The sequence below is a fragment of the Mugil cephalus genome, chromosome 4, assembly GCF_022458985.1.
Source record: "Mugil cephalus isolate CIBA_MC_2020 chromosome 4, CIBA_Mcephalus_1.1, whole genome shotgun sequence".
Taxonomy (NCBI): domain Eukaryota; kingdom Metazoa; phylum Chordata; class Actinopteri; order Mugiliformes; family Mugilidae; genus Mugil; species Mugil cephalus.
This window is the reverse complement of record NC_061773.1, coordinates 30,339,569-30,361,068: the sequence shown is the minus strand read 5'-3', so window position 1 is coordinate 30,361,068 and position 21,500 is coordinate 30,339,569. Positions and strand designations below refer to the sequence as shown.

Below are 21,500 nucleotides of genomic sequence, written 5' to 3'. Positions count from 1 at the left end.
AACCTCAGTTGTCGCAGACACTCTTTCATGCAGTCCACTGGCAAGTGTGGTGAGTGCGACCCCTGCTTCCACAAGCAAAATAGATGAAATCAGGAGGGCAACACCAGCTGATTCCCAGCTGCTGTCTGTGGCAAAGCTGATTAAGACTGGATGGCCAGACCGCGCAAGCAGTGTGCCCTTAGATGCTAGAGTTTATCTGTTCAGTCGGTCAAATATAAAGATGAACGACAAAATAATACGATCTATAAAGATTTTATCATTATTGTTATTATTATTAATCATAATATCGACAACAATAACAACACCAACAACAACAATAATAATAATAATATTAATAATAATAATAATAATAATAAAGAATGACATTTATAGTAAACAACTAGTTTTAGTTTTGTCTTCTCTTACATAATCAAAAACTAAATAAATGAAGTTATTACTTCGACAGATGGAACGACACATGCTATTATGCTATTTACATATGTAAGGTCAAACCTTCTGTCTGATGAGTGTGTGGAGAACCAGTCGAGGGACGTCTTTGATTTACCTGATGTTTTTTGGTGAATGAGTCTTCTAGAGACAAGAGGACGCCAGTGAGCTAGAAACATTTAGATATTTATTACATCTGATTAAGACAAATAAGAACTTCACATCATCCAGTTATTGATTTTATTTAAAGAAATGATTTTAGGATTCAGCAGGAAGAAATCAACACTTTAAAAAGTCACATGATGACATCTCTGCCATTAGTTGTTAGGAGCTGACGATCCAGGGCTTAAACTATGACACCTGCACATGTTCCTGCATCAGACATGAACATTGATCTCAGTCTCAATACATGAAGGCAACGTGTGTGTGAAGTAAATAAAGGTTTTACTGGAACTGAGCCAAGATCCAAGATTCAAGGGTTTTTATTGTCATTATGACAACATAATGAAATTTTACAGAGATTCTGGTTTAAAGGCACATATAAATATGCAAACATTTAACACAGCCCCACTCACTCTGTCTTTCACCCCTCTCTACTACCCTCTGTTCTCCTCTGACACTCATGGTTACACATTCTTCAGCTGCTCTCACTCCTCAGAGATGGCTCAGATATCACACAACTGAAGAAAATGCCAAACATCGCAGTGCACCCAGGGACGTCGCCAAACAAAGCGTTTCCCCCTTTGTGATGCTTTCCCTGGGCATTACTGCAACTGTCTTCATTTGTTGCTTTGTGGAGTTTCTTGCCCCAAGTTTTGTCTTAGGTGAGTGAAATGCACCTGGATTGGCTTGAGATCTGGTGAATGACTTGGTCTTTGCAGAATATTCCACTCCTTTGTCTTAAGTTTTGTTATGTTCACATAATGACAATAAAGACTCTTGACCCTTAAAAACTTTGCTACATTTTGCTGAATATGAGCAGAAAATATATCCTTATACACTCATGCTTCATCCAGTTGTTTCTACCAGGCTAACACAAGGAGAGGTCACTTCAGCACCGGACAGCTCCTCTGACCCCTCTCTACTACCACACTTCTCTATTAAGTTAGTCCTGGAGATTAGACCTGCAGGTTTCATGTAGTTCATTCATTCACCAGCTTTCATCACACGAACTCTGACGTCTCTCAGCTGTGTTTTGTAGCTCGTGTGGAAGATGATGTGTCGATATGTTTTATTTCATGTGTAATTTGACTGCCCTCTACAGGAGAAAATTATTTAATTAACAACAAACACGTCTCCAGTGTCAGAGTCCGGATGAATTTCCTCACCTCTGATGTTTGCCTCTGAAGTTGCACTTTCACACCTCACAGACAGACAACAGTTCTCCCTGTTCACCAACAGCTGCCCTCGTTGAGTGTGTAAATGTTTACTTGGTAAGAACAAATCTGGGTGTTCAGGTGTGTCACTGGGTGTCCCCCAAGGGTCTGTTCTGGGTCCCCTCCTCCCCTCCTCATGGCTGATGTTTCCCTCCTCCATCCACAGCTCCTCCTTTAGCTCTTTAGGTTTTATTGGTGGAAAATGAATCTGGCAACAAATGAAACCACATAAAAATATTAACTGTTTTGTAACTCACAGATATATGAACAAAATATTAATTGAATGAATTAACACACTAGAAGAATATTTCATGTGTGTGAGTGGATTCTATCTTTGTCGACTTTCAGGACTTGTGTGATAATCTCTTGATGGTTTGATTCATTTGTATTTCTTCCCCTTTTTGAGAAACCTGTAGATCATGAGCTCTGTGAACTAATCAAGGAACGTTCTCTAGTTTATGTGAATTAACTGATTATTAGAAGGTACAGATTGAAAAGACCTGAGTAACAGAACAGATCATTCCTGTTGTGGAGCTGGAAACCTGTAAATAATAAATAGTGATTAAAACTCGATTTTATTTATTTATTTATTTTCAATTAATGGTTTATTTAAATCATGTATTTAATGTTGAAAGCAGATGTGACATCAGGACAGCACAGTAATCGCCACCATTTTTACTGACAGACAAACAGCTCTTACATACAAGAATAAACGAGGGTTTATGTGATTTTATACAGACATGATCATTTAAACAGAACTGGCTATTGAACTATGTACAGTGTGTACAGTATGAGAAAGAATCTCGCCATGTGGAAACAACAGATACGTTTCAGAGAAAACATACTTCATTCATCCTAAGTTTCCCTGTTTCCGCACTCAGCATCCCATAAATAATATATAACAAAAACCTGAAATAAACAATAAAAATTAATCAGGAAACAATCTCTAAATGTACAATTTTGTAAATATTATTTCTCTTTTTATACAAATATACATTATTCTCAACTGTCCTTTGGTTTTAGTTCTTTCCACTGAGGTAATAAGTGATGGTGACTGGGCTGATGGTTGTAATGTTGAGTTGTGTTATACAGTAATAATATCAGAGCTGAGTGGCTTCTTAGTTTCAGGTTCATCTTCTTCGTTCTTCTTAGTTCCTGTAAAGGAGAAAACAGATTTTCTATCACATGAATTTTTATTGTCTGTGGAGCTCTGGACATAAGAACATTACAAAGTAAATAATGCGATGGAGACGAACAAACTGGACACGTTCATACACCTGATTTAACTCACCTCTGATCCAACTGATCCTGATGAACTTAAAAGCTGCAAGCACAGCTTGAACTACAGTCAGAAGTCCAGCTCCAGCCATCATTCCAGCCATGAATCCTTCAATGGTCACTTTACTACACGAGTCCACAAACAGTTTCTCTGAAAGAAATGAGACCAAATATTTTCATGGTCTGAGAATATAAAGGTTGAACAGGCTGATTAAAGCTGTACATGTCTAATGATTAAAGACTAGAGGGAGTCTCACCAGACACAGTGATGGTAGAAGCAGTCTCATGGTTCAGGTCCTTCTGTTGGACCACACACTGGAAGCTGGTGGTTGTGGTCACAGTAGTTTGGAGGGTGACGTGGTAGCGGCCGTCTCTCTCTGAGATCTCAGCCTCCTCAGCATCAAGGATGTTTCCATCACTGTCCTTCCACCGTAGCTCTGGCTTTGGAAAAGCTCCTTGAACCTCACACTTCAGCTGGACCCCAGAATCTGTCACATTAAATATGGTGACGCTGGGTTTGGGAACTGAACCTGAGAACAGAGGAAACAGAGGAAACAGAAAAACTTAAAATCCCAGACATCCAGCTCAACCTGGACTGAAGCCAGAGAGAAGAAATGAGTCTTCAACAGTGATTTAAAATGCTCCAGATGATCCCAGTGGTGTTGAGGAGGAGGTGGTTTCTTCATTTAGGACGAGCTGACTGTCTGATTAGTGAAGCATTTAAATATTCAGGCTGATGTCACTAATTTCTACATCTACACAGACAAGAGTCAAACTGATAATAAATGGTCAGATCTGTCAGACCTGAGCACGTCTTCACCTCAGAGAACGTGGCCTCTGTCAGGCTTCAGTCAGACTTTTACTGAACTAGTGGACTTCATTAGTTAATGCTGCGCCACCTTCTGGCTTTGACATGAGACCCTCTGGTATCAGGAGCTAAGAGTTAGAACTCACCAACAACCAGCTTCATGTAGAATGTCAGTCCTCCATTAATACGTGGAAAGTCACAGGTGTAGCCTCCAGAGTCTGTGATCTTTGTGTTATTAATCCTGATGGAGGCGTTACCAAACTTCAGCTGATCTGGAAAATGTGAGACTCGTCCTCTGAACTGATCATCTTGGCCTCGTAGACCGTTGTTATAATGAAGACCAGCATTGTACATGAACACCTCCTTCTTCTTCTCTCCATCTTTCCTCCAGTCAAAGAGTTGTTGTTCAACACTCTCCTTGATGGAACACGGTAAGATGACATCACTTCCTTCAGATACTCTGATGACCTCTGACCCTGGAAGACACAAACACATTTTAATCATTAACTTTGAACCAGCAACAAACCAACAGTTAACATTTCCATGTCAGCTGAATTCATTCCTATGATTTTGTATAATCAGGTTGGAGGCTTCTCTTTGAATGTTCAGTTTGACCAGTGAAGCTTTTCAGCTGTGATGTCCCGTCTACAACAAGGAGAACGAACCAACTGTTTTCTAACTGCATGTGTTTGTTTGATAAGAACAACTCTTATTCCTGGTTCACAGAGTGAGGAAGCAGACAGGTGTCGTTTTATTCTGCTATGCTGGTAAATCAATCAGTGGCTGAGACTAGAAGTCACTCTAATGTACTGGACTCCAAACCAACTTTAACTTCTCAATCATAACATCAACTGGACATATTTTCAGACACAGACCAAAGTCACGGTATTATTTAAAATATATTTTAGATTAACACATATTTTCATACCCCGGTATATTGCACGTAGATATGTTTAATATAATTCTACCTCACTACACCTGAAATTTAAGGATATAAATCTATTCACGAACCTAGTAAATCATTAGTGTAGGAATACACCTACTGACGTCATGGCTTTTGCTTATGAGCTGGTTTTAATCAGCTCTACCAAACACGCCTTTTTACAACCAAAGTCCATGGTTATAGCTGCTGTATGGGTCGGAATGTGAGTTAAACTTAAAGTCTCTGTTTATTTCACTTATTTATAGTAATAATAATTGAATCCAGCTCATAATCAGATTTCTCTAACTTTGTCTTTTCTTCGCTTTTATCTATTTATCACGTCTCTTCTGACTGTTGTCAAAGTTATAATGAGCTTTCTCACCGTGTCCGTGGCTGCTTGTCGCTGTGGACCAGTGGAGGAAGAGCAGGAGCAGAGAGAGAAGCTGCAGAGTTCTCGGTTCCAACACGGACATCGTCATCATGATCCTCTTAGTCTCTGGAGAAAAGTTCCTGTTTCAGAGAAGCGGAGTCCGGACTGAAGCGGGAGACATAGCGAGATAGACCGCAGATCATTCAGTTTTATGCTGTGGTATTGTGGTCCCCGGTATGGCCCCGGTATGGTCCCGGGTATGGTACCCGGTATGGTCCCGGGTATGGTCCCGGGTATGGTACCCGGTATGGATGCCTGAATATGAATCTACTTTTTCCAAACCACGGTGAAGAATTAAGAATAAAAGTCTCACTGTTTAAACAAGTGATGAACTCATTTCAAATCAAAGACACGTGTGATGTGTTTAGGTGCGTTACACTAACTCAAATCAAATTTATTTCAAATGAAAATGTTTTTTGTGTGTGTTAGTTTTCTTCTCATAGATTCAGCAGATTTAAAGGGGACGTGAGCGGCGGATAAAGGGAATGATCTCAGCTTTGGGGCGTTTTCTCCTTTCAGTAAACAGGTTTGTGTGTTGAGGAGGGAGCTATCAGCTGTGGTGTTGATCCTCATGTTTCTCTGTTATAGAAGGAAGTGAGAGCGGTGCGCACTGACGCTGCGTCTCCTCCATCCAGTCCACCTCGGTGTGTGGGGCAGACTACATCCGACCAGACCTCCTCAGACTGGGGCTACAGAGAGAAGGTGTGTTACGGACGCAGGCCGGTTCCTCCCGGTGACCCTCCTTTCCGTCCTGGCCCAGCCTGCCTCCACCCTGCTGGGTCCGTAGACTCCGCCCCTGAGGCTCCCGGTTGGAGCTCTGTCGACCGGCTGAGGATCTCATTGGTCGGACTCTGGCCAATCCTAGTCCCCCGGATGGGACATGAGACATGGGACATGGCTACAAAAGGCCGGACTTCCAGGCACCTGTGGCGGCGTCCTGAGGATTTACGGCTGTCCTCTCAGGTCTACGCGCCTCGTTCCAGTTCTCTCACTAGTTTAGTTATTGTCGTTAAGAGTGTGTTACCTGGAGCAGGTCTTTTCAGTTTACTGTTTTGTTAGTTGGACTCAGATCCCCTTTGTTTTTTTGCTGTTGTTGTTAAACTCATCTGTGGTGATTGTGAATATTCCAGTTGTGGAGGAATAGCTGTACCTATCATTAACTTCCATCGTTCCTATTTCTCTTCTTATCTCCTTCTCCAGCTGTTGTAGGCAGGTTATTATTCTGGTTTTGTGGACGTTGGCTGGTCATGTCTCAGGGTCTCATTCGTGTCCTTGTCGTTGAGGAGGTTGTTCATTGTTTTGTGTGATAATCCGCTGTGTTTAACACCACTGTGCGTCTCCCCTTGTCAGCTGGAAGGATGGTGATGTCCCGGTCCCTCTGCAGTGACACTAGCAGCTTCCTTTCCTGGGGGGTGATGTTAGGAGGTGGTGTTTTTGCACTGGTGTGGGCTGATGTGATTTCCAGTCTGAGTTGTTCAGCTTCTGTGTTGGTCAGTGTGTTGTTCTTGATGGCAGATTCTGTGGCAGTGATGAGGTCTAACACTGGAATCTGTTCAGGCGCTGCAGTGAAGATCAGTCCATCATTATGGAAATAGTGACCCCAGTTAAACCTGAACTTCCCACTAGTTTATCAGAACTGAAGAAGCTACTTGGATGAGCGGCGAAACGTCTTCAAGAAATTCTACAAGTCCAGTTGACCTTATTCAACGCCTTTTTAAATTTAAAGGAATGCAGATTTATGCAAACGCATTATTTCATTGTTCTTATTTTTACTATCCTCCTAAATACAGGAACAGGTTATAGGTCAAACTAAATTAAAGGTGGAAACGTTTAAGCCTTTTGACATCACAACAAGACGGCAGTTAACAAGGCTGTGTCCACTATCTTATATGTTATATACATATATATATATATTATCATGCAGTAGCTTTGTTTTTCATTCTTCCTCCGTCTTTATTAAATGTCCACCAACTGAATAGTTTCAGAGAAAAGACTTAATTAATCCCAAATTTCACCACTGCATCCCACACATGATATATAACACAAAACTAACATAAACAATACAAGTAAAACATTTTATACACATTATTATAAACTCTGAACATTTTTATCAGAACCTCAACACCAGGAATAAAATCTGAAAACACACATTCAAAAGGCTCAAACTCCACCAAGGAAACAAAGTCAGACGCCAGCGTAGCTTCATATAAAATATCTGCAGCATAAAGACACAGAAGAACAAAACCACCACGACTTTCTGACATGATGAGAAATAAAACAACAATACAGCACAACTTCCTCCTCACTACAAACTACAGCCATGACAAGAACTAGTAGTTTAAATAAAATGAGACAACACATCTTCACCATCCTGACATTTAAAGAACTAAAACCAGATTATTCAGGCTGCTCTGTTTGATCTGATCCCTGAGATCTTGGAAGTCGACTTGATTCACTTTTATGTAGATAGAGTCAATAACAACAGAAATGAAGGTGAATAATAAGACTATGATACTAAAAACCATTAGTTGACTGTTATTGACTGTCCTTTGGTTTTAGTTCTTTCCACTGAGGTAATAAGTGATGGTGACTGGGCTGATGGTTGTAATGTTGAGTTGTGTTATACAGTAATATTATCAGAGCTGAGTGGCTTCTTAGTTTCAGGTTCATCTTCTTTGTTCTTCTTAGTTCCTGTAAAGGACAAAAGAGATTTTCTATCACATGAATCATAGAGTTTTATTTTTATTGTCTGTGGAGCTCTTCCATTTATCTTAACCTGATCAAACTGTTAATAACAGAGAATGATGGAGAGGTTTGTAGAGTCAAGGATCAGTTTCAGTCTGAGTCGACTAAACATCATGAACCAGTGAAGTGTCACATTTAATAAGGAGGTGATTTAAACTTCCAGCAGTAACAGCTAGAAGAGAATAAAACTCATCATACGACCTGAAGAAGACTTTACTGTTAACAATGACACTGAGAGCAGGAGACTGATGCTAAGCTAAGCTAACCTCTTATTTCTATCTGTCCTAAAACACAGCAGCCAGAAGCAAACATGGTTCATATGAGAGAAAACAACACGACTCTGGACATAAGAACATTACAAAGTAAATAACGTGATGGAGACGAACAAACTGGACACGTTCATACACCTGATTTAACTCACCTCTGATCCAACTGATCCTGATGCAATTAAAATCCAGAAGTAAAGCTGCGAATGCAGCCACAAGTATAGCTCCAGCCATCATTCCGGCCATGAACCCTTCAATGGTCACTTTACTGCACGTGTCCACAAACAGTTTCTCTGAAAGACATGAGACCAAATGTTTTCATGGCTCTGAGAATATAAAGGTTGAACAGGCTGATTAAAGCTGTACATGTCTAATGATTAAAGACTAGAGGGAGTCTCACCAGACACAGTGATGGTAGAAGCAGTCTCATGGTTCAGGTCCTTCTGTTGGACCACACACTGGAAGCTGGTGGTTGTGGTGGAGGTCACAGTAGTTTGGAGGGTGACGTGGTAGCGGCCGTCTCTCTCTGAGATCTCAGGCTCCTCAGCATCAAGGATGTTTCCATCACTGTCCTTCCACCGTAGCTCTGGCTTTGGAAAAGCTCCTTGAACCTCACACTTCAGCTGGACCCCAGAATCTGTCACATTAAATATGGTGACGCTGGGTTTGGGAACTGAACCTGAGAACAGAGGAAACAGAAAAACTTAAAATCCCAGACATCCAGCTCAACCTGGACTGAAGCCAGAGAGAAGAAATGAGTCTTCAACAGTGATTTAAAATGCTCCAGATGATCCCAGTGGTGTTGAGGAGGAGGTGGTTTCTTCATTTAGGACGAGCTGACTGTCTGATTAGTGAAGCATTTAAATATTCAGGCTGATGTCACTAATTTCTACATCTACACAGACAAGAGTCAAACTGATAATAAATGGTCAGATCTGTCAGACCTGAGCACGTCTTCACCTCAGAGAACGTGGCCTCTGTCAGGCTTCAGTCAGACTTTTACTGAACTAGTGGACTTCATTAGTTAATGCTGCGCCACCTTCTGGCTTTGACATGAGACCCTCTGGTATCAGGAGCTAAGAGTTAGAACTCACCAACAACCAGCTTCATGTAGAATGTCAGTCCTCCATTAATACGTGGAAAGTAACAGGTGTAGTTTCCAGAGTCTGTGATCTTTGTGTTATTAATCCTGATGGAGGCGTTACCAAACTTCATCTGATCTGGAAAATGTGAGACTCGTCCTCTGAACTGATCATCTTGATCTCGTAGACCGTTGTTATAATGAAGACCAGCATCGTACATGAACACCTCCTTCTTCTTCTCTCCATCTTTCCTCCAGTCAAAGAGTTGTTGTTCAACACTCTCCTCGATGGAACACGGTAAGATGACGTCACTTCCTTCAGATACTCTGATGACCTCTGACCCTGGAAGACATAAACACATTTCACTTAAAACTTTAAATGTGACAGACACATGTACAGTGATTTCTTATGGTTGACTTGCTAATAAATGGATAAATGGAACCACTAATTCTGCTTCTACCTAAGAACCCTGAAGGATAACGTCCGTCTATCCATCTGTTGATGACCTCAAGCTGAAGAGAACTTGGGTTCTGCAGCAGAACAATGATCCAGAACACAGCATCTACCTCACCATCACCTCTGAATGGATGGAGACAAACCACATGAAGACTGTGGAGTGGTCTCCCCAAAGTCCTGACCTGGATCCTACTGAGATGCTGTGGCCTGACCTTAGAAAAAGGAGGTTGGTGCTGGAGAAAACATCCAATGAGGCTGAATTACAGCAACTCTGTGAAGATGAGTAGGATAAAACTCCTCCACTGAGCTGAGAACGGTTCAGGAGGTTCAGGAGGTTCAGGAGGTTCAGGAGGTTCAGGAGGTTCTGGAGGTTCAGGAGGTTCAGGAGGTTCTGGAGGTTCTGGAGGTTCAGGAGGCTTGTTACCTCAGGGTCATGATTTAGATCTGGTCTGTAGGTCTTGTGTTCTGTTTGACTAATATTTATTTAATGATCTGAAACATTTAGGTGTGACAAACATGCAAAATATATATTTGAATGAATTAACGAATGAACCTCCATTCAGACTGATTTATGACGCCTGATGCTCTGTTATAGACTGAGTGCCATTGATTTAATTGAAGTGAAACGTGCATCATTACAAACCCTCAACAAACCAAACGTAGACAATAAATTGGTAAATATTCACATGAGTGTTTCATGGTCAGTTATTGAGCCCTTTGACCCTTGTATGGTCTTCACTTTTAGGACCCTCTGGTGTCCCTCGGGTCAAATTGACCCGGGACATATTTGGTGTGTTAAAAACAATTCTAATATAAAATTTTACTTCACAAACCATTAACATATATTGTCTTTATCTAATTTCAAACAATTGAAATAACTTAAATGTTTAATAATTTCAATCAGTCTCCACTAGAACACAATTAACAGTGGAAGCGTGACTGCTCTTTTTGTCATAAAGTGAGCGTTGTAGTCCAGTCTGACCTCTGGCTTATGGTCAACCATACTACTTATTGCTCCATCCCTGTGTAGAGGCTCATGAGCACCACATTTTGTCCTTTTTTTGGTTTGTAAGACACCAGGGCAGTGTTGGCTGTGAACATGAAGCTGGAGGAATGGACTGGCCTTTTCTTCACAGTTTGAACCTCAGGTGGAAGCTCCGTCCTATGTTTCTGGACTGTTCCAACCATTGTCAGCTTTTCTTTTGAGAAGCTCCTGTCCCAGGCTGAGAGTTATAAAGACAGAGAAGCAGGTCCACCCACTGGTCCCACACAGTGCGGATTGCTGCCCACACTGTCTAACAGGTCTTCATTCCTGGCTGTCAAATCTGAATACATGGAAGCTCTTCAGAGACATTGTGGCTTTAAAAATTGCTCTTTGTGTGTCTGTGTGTCTGTGTGTGTGTGTGTGTGTGTGTGTGTGTGTGGGCATGTTTCTGTCAGTCTTTCTGTATGTGGGTCAAAATGACCCAAAGACCATATGAAGGATGTAAATGTGTGAGGTATAGTAGCATGTGTGTATTTTGTTTTTGTTTCTTTATACGTGTTTATCACAGAAAATAAGCTGAAGCCATTGAGTTTCAGGTAGAAAAAATGTACTTGTACCATTTTCTTCTTGTAAAAACCTTAAACGGGTCAATTTGAGTCGAATACCATACAAGGGTTAACTTCAGTAACCCTCATGTGTACTTCTAGTGGTATCTTTGTGTTACTAGTTCTTGGTACTGAGTAGAGAGAGAACTATGGGGCTTAACAAGTTGTTAAACGTACACTGCCCCCTCCTGGCAGATATAGGACACTGCTCTGTAGTTTCACACCAGAATACAACTGAAAAACCGCTGAAAAGTGTCTTTTATTAAAGATGAGGATAATTAGGATGGAGATTCTCTTGACATGTCTTTTATTCTTTCACATGCTCATTTTATATCTTAAAAACTCAGTATTGCTATGTTTGTTGAATAGTCAGTAACCAGACAGACGTACAGTTCAGCTGTTTTTATTCTCCTCACTCACTGTGACTCCACCTAGTTGCCCACTTATCCTGCCATGTCTGTTCACAGCCTTTAGTTGTGTGTATGTGTCTGTATTTGTGTTTGTATATGTTGGGTAGGTTCTTGATTTTGTTGTTTTATGTTTTATTTGTGTGAAGCACTTTGAGTTGTGATTTTGCAGGAAAGGTGGTGTGTAAATAATAATAAGGCCTTGGTTTTACGTAGCACCTTATCCTGATACCTAAGGCTCTTTACAGCTGAATCTGCTGCTCATCCGCTCACACGGTCACACCCTGGTGGTGGTGAACTACCTCCTAGTCTCAGCTGCCCTGGGGCAGACAGACGGAGACATGGTCCCCAGTCTACACCAACACCAGCGGAGCCAAGTGTCTTAGTCAAGGACACAACGGACGGACTAGAGATTAGTTTAGAATCGAACCCACAACCTGTCACTTACCTCCTGAGCTACTGCCGCCCCAAACAATGAGTTCATTCAGTTCAGCTCTCATCATATTTCTGTTTCTGTGACATCGTCAGAGTTTTAGTCTCTTACCTTGAACAGTGTCACGTTCATGTTCCGCTGGTGTCACCAGAAAAATCAAGGTCAGAGTCAGAACACGCGTTCTCCCTGCAAAGTCCATGATAGAAAGAAAGAAAGAAATGAGAAAAAAAAGGATGACAGCTCTGACAAAAACAGATTTTCAAAATAAAAGTGAACCTCTGCTTAAATAAACTTTTTCTTATCATTTATCATCAAAATAATCTCATGTGTAAATACTGTGAAATAATAAAGAAGGTTATTTAAGAACCCGCCCCATATATACATATACACATACAGACACACATAAACACACACACGCATACACACTGTACATACACACAAACGTTGTTAACAAGACAGAATGAATGAAAACACCCACTAGTAGCTAATACTACAGGAGGAGAAACTTTAAATCCTCCCTCACAAAGACACTTCCTGCTCTTCTCTAATATGAGGAATGAAGAACAAAGTAAATCTGATAATTAATTGTAGAGATGGAAAATCCCATGTGACGGGCTGTACTGTCTGTGTGTCACTGGGCTTTAACTTTGAAGTTCAATAAGCATGTGTGTATTTAAAAAAAAAATAAAAAAATTGCTGTTGTTGCGCAAACTTGACACTGAAGATGCGACGCGTTCAGGTACTGTTGGAAAAGGGACATTCATATCATTTCCAACGGAGACACATTGTGTATTGTTGTCTTCAAACGTCGCCGTGTTTCCTGGATGATTATATGATTATTATGATGTAGTTTTATGTAGTTCACCTCCTGCACACACTTGTTCTCCTCAAGAACCTTTAAAGGAACGAGAACACTGAAACAGCTCTTCGGGATTTTTCCGGTTCAATCACATTGACTACAGACTGTAGAGAGCTGTACATTCCCAGGGTGTGAGTCAGAGTTCATCATGTCCATGTAAACTCTGTCTGTGATCCAGGTCACATTTACTTTCTAATTATTATGCTCAAAATGTTTTAATTGTGAAATTCAATGTTGGAATTTATGGATTTTTATTTTTATTTTTAATGCAAATTAGCCCAGACCCTGAACCCTCCCTCTGACCAATGACGAAATCCACCCCTCCCACCACCAGGGGGCTCCAGAGGAAGAGTCAGGAAAACGAAACTGAACGAGATAAACTAAACGAGATAAACTAAACGAGATAAACCCAGGAGGAGAGCGACACGGGCCAAAACAGACAAACCTGCTTCAAAACGTTTCTCTGTCAAACACATTCACTGAAGAGAGAAGATGGAAACATTTTGTTGAGAGAATATTTTCATGTTACTTCCTGTATTTATCGCCTCATGGACAATTTATTTTTTCTACATTTAACTCATCCATTCATTAACGAAGCAGTGAACAGTGTTGTTTGTTTATTTGTTTTTTTATAATAAATAAACAAATAAATTAGTATTTATTTGTACAGCAGCTTTCAGACATTACAAAGATCTTTACATACAAATAAAAATAATTATAAATAGTACAAAACTCAGCAGCTGATTTTTTGGATTTTGTGGCTGATTGGATATATATACATATATATATATAATTTCTTTATATAAACCAGGTGTGGTGAGTCCCGCGGGACTAAAAACTGGCATCAACCCACAAACACCAGGTCATTTTCACCCACACTTCTTCTTGTCCTATTTCATTTCTTTAATTCTTTCATTTCTTTCTGGTAACTGTTGTGTTGCTGTAACATTTGATCTTAATCTTAATCTTACTATTGTCGTCACGTGGTTTTCATTGTGTTGCTGTTGTGTGGTTTGTTCTCCTTCAGTCTGCTCAATAACAGTCTGAGTATTAAATCAGCTCCTAATAACGTCCAGTTTTGTGGCATCGAACCGTCCACAGCTCCTGACGTTCACCACATCAGACAGAGATGATCGAGATAAAACCTTGTCTGTGAGAGGACGTGTCCCTGATGATCCCTGATGATCCACGCAGCTCCACCAGCACCAGGACTGAGCTCAGGTCAGCGGTTTATTATGTGATTGTAGCAAAAGTATTTCCAAATGTGTATTTTGATCCATAAACGTGTAAACCTGGAGCGTTCATCGCAGCCATAAAGTCTGTCCAACCAGCCCCGGTAGCGGTGGCCTCTGTCAGTGGTGCCCCCTGGTGGTATGGAGCGGTATAGCTACGGAGGCACACAACAATTCTCCACTTTAGTTTACACGTTTGTGGATCTTCTGCGGCAGGAGTCTAGCATTAATAAATATACACGTTTTAAATTTATTTTACACATTTGTGGATTGAAATAAACGTTTGCAAACACTTTTGCTACAATAATGGCCCCACACATTAACACTGGGAATCAGCTGGGAGGACATGAGGCCTTCAGTGTTGAGGGAGCGAAGGGAGGATGCAGCAACCAGCTGGTGTGTAGAGGTAATTTGTTGTGTGTGTGTGTGTGTAGCGTTGATAACTGCGTGATTAATGTTTGCAATGGTTTGCAATGGTTTGGATGAGTTCTGTTAAAAAAATAAAATAAAATAAAAAACGTGTGCGAAACAAACAAAGACTGGAGTTATGAAAATAAAGACGAGTGGAAAGGTTCACACATGTGAAGGAACTCAGCTGGATCCAGATGTCGGCTCTTTGTGCAGTTTTTGTACAGTTTTTCTCAGGTATTTTAAGGCGGAGGAACTCATCCTCAGTGGTTGTGCTGGTCCTTAAAGTCACTGGATCACATGCTTCAAACAGTTAAACACCGTCACCTCCTCACTGCTGAGTCCCTGCAGAAGAAAACAACAGGTATATATTAAATAAAGTCAACCTGCACTAGAGGAACAGAGAGGATTTACAGAAACATTTCATAGTTTCAGGGACGAGCTGAAAATGAATTTAAACAGGGTCCAGAAAGTTGAACATCACCAGAGGATCCACTGGTTCCTGACCTCAAACCAACAAACTAAACCTTTAGATCAGAGGCCGAGGACCCGAACTGATGGAGAGACCAAGAAGGGACCCCTTCCTACTGTATGTGTGTTATAATTATTGAGCTATTTATAAATATACTGTTTATATGCAAATATATACTTATTATCATGAATTCAGTATAAACTATTCAAATAATTCACCGGTTCAAATATCCTTTTTATTTCTGTATCTATAGATCCATTTAGGCCTCAGTAGTTGTCTGGTAGGAGCTTCTCTTCTGCTAATGCTCTAACCTGCTCCTGGGATTTCCCCTGTGGACTGAACCTGACAGAGTCATGGGGCCTCGTGATTGGCTCAGCGGCGATGGGGGCGGGGCCTACTGGTACAGGTATCTTAAATCTGACCCCCACTGCCAAGTATGAAAATTACACAAAAGACCAGATTTTTATATGAAAATAACTTTAATTCTAATTTATCCACTGTTTTATTCCGAGAAGTGAACAGAACATTGAGACCAGGAGCAGACAGACATGAGACCAAATCACTCTTAGTATTATTAAGACTTTTATTATTATTATTATTATTTATTTTGGAAGGATAGTTTATTAAATGTAAACGTTCTCCAAATGGGGAAACTTTAATTGGGACTGAGTGTGACACCCCTGTTCTTATTTTTATTTATTTTTTACTTAGACATCAAGCTGCTCACTTGAGCCTTGAATTCTCCCCCCGGGAACAAATGAAGTTTTCTGAATGTGAATCTGAAGGAAGGTTGTTGGTTCTAATCTGCTGAGCTCTTCCTATGTGGAGTTTCTTCTCCCATAGACGCGACTGTTAGCTTCATGTTAGCATGAACGGACACTTTCTACATCAGACATTATTTAAACTCACCTTTCTGACGTCGTCTCTTTAAGGCTACGAACACAACTAGAGGTGCAGCAACAGTCACAAACCCCAGACACCATCCACCCATCCATGAACCTGCACCTCCTCCTCCACGGCACGACTCAAACAGTTTGTCTGAAACACATCAGCTGACAGTCACCATGACGGTTTTCATCCAGCCGAGGAGAGCGCCACCTCCTGGTCTCCTCACCTGGTACATAGAGCTCCTCCTGGACCTCATGGCTGATGTTTTCCTGCCTGGCGACACAGAGGAAGCGGCTGGTGGTCGTCATGGTTACAGTGGTGATGAGGGACGCGTAGTAACGGCCTCCTCTGATCGAAACCTGTGGCTCCTCAGCTTTAAGGACTCCTCCATCACTGTCCTTCCACTCTAGTTGAGGCTGTGGACAAGCTCCTCGGACCTCACACTTCACCAGAACCCCGTCCTGAGTGACGTTCAGGATCCTTGTTATCGGCTTTGGGGACGCACCTGTGAACAGGAGCAGAAGGCTGACCTCCTCCATCACCACAACCTCCCAGACCTTCTCCTCCTCCTCCTCCTCCTCCTCCTCCTACTAGTTCTGTGCTAAAGGAGGCGTTCTGCTCTGATGGAACCAGTCTCGTCGCCATCATAATCAGATCCATTTCTTCTGGAGATCTACACAATATTAGGAAGGTGGTCGTAATGTTATGGCTGTTCACTCACCTGGGATTTCTCCTGACCGATCTTTAAAGGTACGCTCTGAAAGGAGAACACCACCGTTCATTTATTAAGGTCTTCTGAAGCATCTAAACTATCAGACACTAAATGTTTCAGTAGTTTCTATTAAACAAAGTTCTATGTTGGAATTTAAATGAGTAGATCTGTTCATATGTTCATTCTCTGCTCTTCTGGTTGGTTTATCTGCTTAAAACATCTTTGTTCTGTACACAACCAAAAAAAATAACACGTGCGTCACGTCTAAAATATGTAAATTAAAGAAAGAATAAAGACATAAAGAACATAGAAAGAAGACACACTGAATTATTTATTTTCCTTTCAAAACCAATGAAGTTCATAGTTTTTAGAAACAGAAATGAAAATACTGAAATGTGACGAATCCACGACTTAATCATCTTTAATCATTTTATATTTGTTAGTCTGACTTTTAACTAATTTTAACTTATTTTTATCTTTTTAGGCTGATTATCAACTGAATTTTATTTATTTTACCATTTTAACCTTTTTAGTCTGACTTTTAACTGATTTTATTTATTTAGTTTTTTAATCTTTTTAGTCTTTTTTTAAGATCATTATGGGTTAAATTTAAAACCTACACAAAGGATGAAAAATGAGGAAAATCATTTTCCCAGAGTTACTTCCAAAATAACAAACTCACACTGGAACAGAATCAAACGGGCCGGAGCCAGAGGAAATTTAAGACCTACAATATAAATCATCATCATTAAGACTTTTTAAGGCCTTAAACTGGGATTATCACACCTTGGACTTGTTAGACTCCAGAGAAACCCTGTTATATCAGCGCTTTCTGTACAGTTTAACCCTCAGACAAACTCAGGGACATTTATGTCCATTTGGGCAAAATGTTCCTCTTCATGTGGCTGTTAGTACACAAACTTTGACAAATATTGGAACTGAAGGAAAAAAATGAATACTGTAAAAAGAATTACTGTGAAAAAGATTCACCACCATCTTTTAACCACAGCGGAAAAAAACGTCCATGTCCAAAAACTGCTTTAAAAACTTAACGGATTCATATTTTTTAACAGGGAAATGGTTGATTTTAATGTTGAACACGGAGTCAGTGGGCGTTTTGTCCACTAAGGTCACCAGAGGACAGTAGCTACATTTAAAACGATGCTACACAAAAAAATAATAAGTCAATATTTTAGATAATCTTAGTCAAAAAAATGCCCCAACATCAGTTTATGGAAAATGTGTCATTTTTCTTTTTTCTTTTCTTTAAAAACAACCGTGACAAGTAATGAAACTGTCATTTAAAGGGTTAAAATTCCACAGAATGACAGAGTTTTTTTGCCAGTAGTTTGTAAATAGCTGCAGTGGTTTAAGAGATTTAAGCAGTAAGATTCTTTCCTAGTTTTCTAGACGTTACTCACCAACCACGAGCTCGACGCTGAAGGTCTGTCCTCCGTGGAGCCGTGGGAATGTGCAGGTGTAGTGTCCGCTGTCTGTGACCCTCGTGTTCCTGATGGTGATGGAGGTGTTGCCAGACCTCAGCTCTGCAGGGAAGTGTGAGATCCGACCTTTGAACTGCTCGTCTTGACCCGTGCGCCCGTTGTTGCTGTAATGTTTCCCGTCCTCGTGGAAGAAGACCTCCACGCGGCCGTCCTTCTTCCAGTCAAACACGCCTCTCTCCATGTTCTCCCTGGGGCTCGGGGAACACGGTAAGACCACGTCCCTGCCCTCCAACACCACCACCCTGGTGACCTCTGACCCTGGAGACCAAGCGTAGTTTATCAGGAGGTTTAAATCAGCAGCAAAACCGATGAAACTGACATTTTCAATCCTCGGGAAGGAGCCTGAAGACGTTTCCTCTACAGTGAAGAAAGTCACAGCTAAATACAGACATGATGAATCAATGAGCCCTTCAACTTCCGCCTTGTGTGTTACAGTCAGACATGAAACACAAGGATCAGGACTTTGTCCCCAAGAATAAACCAACCTGGGGTCCGTCGCACAAAAGTAGGATTCACGTATCCAGGATAAGTGACTGAGCCTGGGCTCAACGAATCCTAAACAACAGCTTCCAGGCTTTGCACAAACACCAAGCCAGGATGAGCGGACACGGATTCATCAAGCCAGGTTTAACTAATCTTAGATCAGAGCGCGCACACGGCTCCTCGAATAGACCCCGCGATCGATCACAGATTCACTGATTCACCATGGCAACGCGAGCAGTGAACTCCTCCCTGTCGGAGCAGGACGCACTGATGAAGACTATGAAGAAGTAAAAGATGAAATTAAAAAGAAAGGAAACACCACCACTGCCATAAAAAAAGAGATAAACTGTGGCGTCGTATCACAGTCCGCCTGAATGTGTTAGTATCACACAAACACGCTGACACATCACAATCAGTCTACAATCAAAACAGTTAATTAACATCAGTCCATAAACATAGTTGTTCTCTGGTTTTGAAACAGCTGAAACTGAACCTGAGGCAGATGCTCCATGTCTGTCTGTGAACATCCTTCCCAACAAACACTATGCTCAAGCGCACATTGTACCTGCTACATCGCCTGTACGTGCAACAGTAAAAAAAAGTTTAAAAAAAGCAAAGTGGGTGGTGGGACACCGAGCAGAGGACAGAGGCCACTGCAGTCACTCCATCTGCGCTTCGGCGAGGCACGGTCGCAATATCTACACTTGAAAATCGAGTGCCCGTCTACATCGCATCGGACGGTAAAGCGCTTGAGCGGTTTTATGGTGCATTCAAGTGCATCCCGTAATCACCACAGTGGTAGCTGTAGAGTATGCGGAAAACAATTTAATTCTTTTCTTAATTAAGTTTTCAAATCTGACTATGCAGAAATGAGTTGGATTCTGAATATGCTTCAATAATTTTGTTCTATCATTTAGTTTTAATCATTGAATAGAATGTAGTAAAATAACAACAAAGTAATGACTGATATATGTATTTCAACAAATGAAAATAAGAAGAAAAATACAGACTTCCGAGTTTACGGGATGCACTTGAATGCACCATAAAACCATAAAATTTTCAAGTGTAGATATTGCGACCGTGCCTCGCCGAAGCGCAGGTGGCGTGACTGCAGTCAGAGGCCTGTGTTCCATTAAGACTGTGACTGTGGTTCCCTATGCAGTGTCTAACTACACCATCACGCTGTTATAAGTCCTCCATGAAAGTCGGACTGTAGCCTGGTGTTTAATGGATGAGTGGCACCAGTTTCTGCTTGTTTCCATCGAGTTCCTTATGGTTTTACCCACAGTTCCCCTTTTTAATTCCTACATTTCCCTCCAGTCTCTCAGAACTGAAGACGCTCCTCAGATAAAACGTCTTCAACAAACTCTGCGAATCCAGTTTTTAACGCCGTCTGACTTCTCAGCATTATTGCAGTTCATATTTGTTCTTTGTGTGTTTTGTGCACCTGGTCAGTAGGTGAAGGTATCTAGACCTCAGGTTTCTGTCCGGATCAGCTGATTAATGGGGAGATCTCTGACAAAGGAAGCCACTGTAATTATAGTTTTATTCTCATCATGTTATTTCTACCTTTTTTTTCTCTAAATGCATGATAATAAAAATACGCACTCTGTTTATTTATCACGTCTCTTCTTAGTGTTGTGTTATTAGTGTAATGAGCTTTCTCACCGTGTCCGGGGCTGTTTGTCGCTGTGGACCAGTGGAGGAGGAGCAGGAGGAGGAGCAGGAGCAGAGAGAGGAGCTGCAGAGTTCTCGGCTTCATCATCTTCATCATCATCATCGTCCCTGGAGTCTCCGGAGAAAGAAGCAGAGTCCGCACTGAAGCAGGACTCACATACAGCTCACGGCTCGCTTCCTTTTATATCAAGGTGTTGACGCTGACGTCACTGACATCACTGTCAAATACGCCTTATATGTTGACGCTGACGTCAGGACCTATATAAAAGGTCGCAGCGCACTCACTCACCTTCATTCCACCTCGGTGTGCGGAGCTGAATGCATCCGAGCAGAGCTGCTCTGACTGGGGCTACGCGGAGAAGAGACCGTGAATAAAACATGATATGAAGCTACAGCTGGACCGAGGAGTCCAGGACAGACCCACCCTGATCCTGAACCTGAACCTGAACCTGAACCAGGATCCAGGAGTCACACGAACAACCAGGAGCGCGTTTAAATTAGACAAAAACGGATTCTTTTCATTCTCTCCGGATTAATGAAGAAACTCGGTGTTTATGTCTCTTTAGTTTCTGCTACTTCCGGATTCACTCCGCTACAGGTAAATCTGTCTCCACCCTTCCTGAAAACTTTAGTTTGTAAAGTCATTTATTTAAATAAGAAGTGTTTAAATCAATAAATGGTTTCAACAGAATTCAGTCTTTAGTGAGTCCATTATGTTTCTTTGACTTGTATTTATTTTATCCTGTTAATCAACCTGGTTGACTGTTTAAATGTGTCATATCCATTTATTATGTTATTATTCCTCATTCCTGATTTTATAGAGAACAAGTTTATGAACTTAGAAATGACACAAAGACACTTAAACGCGTCACAGTTAAAGATCGGTCAGATTTTATGTCTATAATCTGTAACTATATGTGGGGATTTGTTCTTATTTTAAGGTTTATTTATGGAGCAAACAAACTTGAGGTTTAAATCACTGGAGTCAAACTGAGCCAAAGGTAAAAAGTGATGAGAGGGTTAAACCGAACTGTGACGCTGATTCTGG

The 21,500-nt window shown here is 41.1% G+C and overlaps 2 protein-coding genes across 4 annotated transcripts; both read right to left on the bottom strand.

Annotated features, from left to right (window-relative positions):
* Positions 1-2,808: 2,808 nt before the first annotated feature.
* LOC125006485 (butyrophilin subfamily 3 member A2-like) lies at positions 2,809-12,455 on the bottom strand. Of its 2 annotated transcripts, none has more exons than XM_047582541.1 (5): positions 12,331-12,455; positions 9,346-9,675; positions 8,652-8,930; positions 3,094-3,231; positions 2,809-2,957 (listed from the first exon to the last, which is right to left on the bottom strand). In XM_047582541.1, exons 1-5 carry the CDS (start codon positions 12,416-12,418, stop codon positions 2,887-2,889), a joined length of 906 nt encoding a protein of 301 aa, XP_047438497.1. In that variant the 5' UTR covers positions 12,419-12,455; the 3' UTR covers positions 2,809-2,886. The 2 variants fall into 2 exon arrangements, with proteins under 2 accessions (XP_047438497.1, XP_047438495.1); XM_047582539.1 differs by lacking the exons at positions 2,809-2,957; positions 3,094-3,231 and adding exons at positions 6,988-7,931; positions 8,407-8,544.
* A 1,233-nt stretch (positions 12,456-13,688) lies between these two features.
* LOC125006484 (putative selection and upkeep of intraepithelial T-cells protein 1 homolog) lies at positions 13,689-21,388 on the bottom strand. Of its 2 annotated transcripts, XM_047582537.1 has the most exons (6): positions 20,444-21,388; positions 18,212-18,550; positions 16,800-16,835; positions 16,305-16,583; positions 16,100-16,228; positions 13,689-15,063 (listed from the first exon to the last, which is right to left on the bottom strand). In XM_047582537.1, the coding sequence occupies exons 1-6, from the start codon at positions 20,553-20,555 to the stop codon at positions 15,050-15,052; spliced, it is 909 nt and encodes a 302-aa protein (XP_047438493.1). In that variant the 5' UTR covers positions 20,556-21,388; the 3' UTR covers positions 13,689-15,049. The 2 variants fall into 2 exon arrangements, with proteins under 2 accessions (XP_047438493.1, XP_047438494.1); XM_047582538.1 differs by lacking the exon at positions 16,800-16,835.
* Between the last annotated feature and the right edge of the window lie 112 nt (positions 21,389-21,500).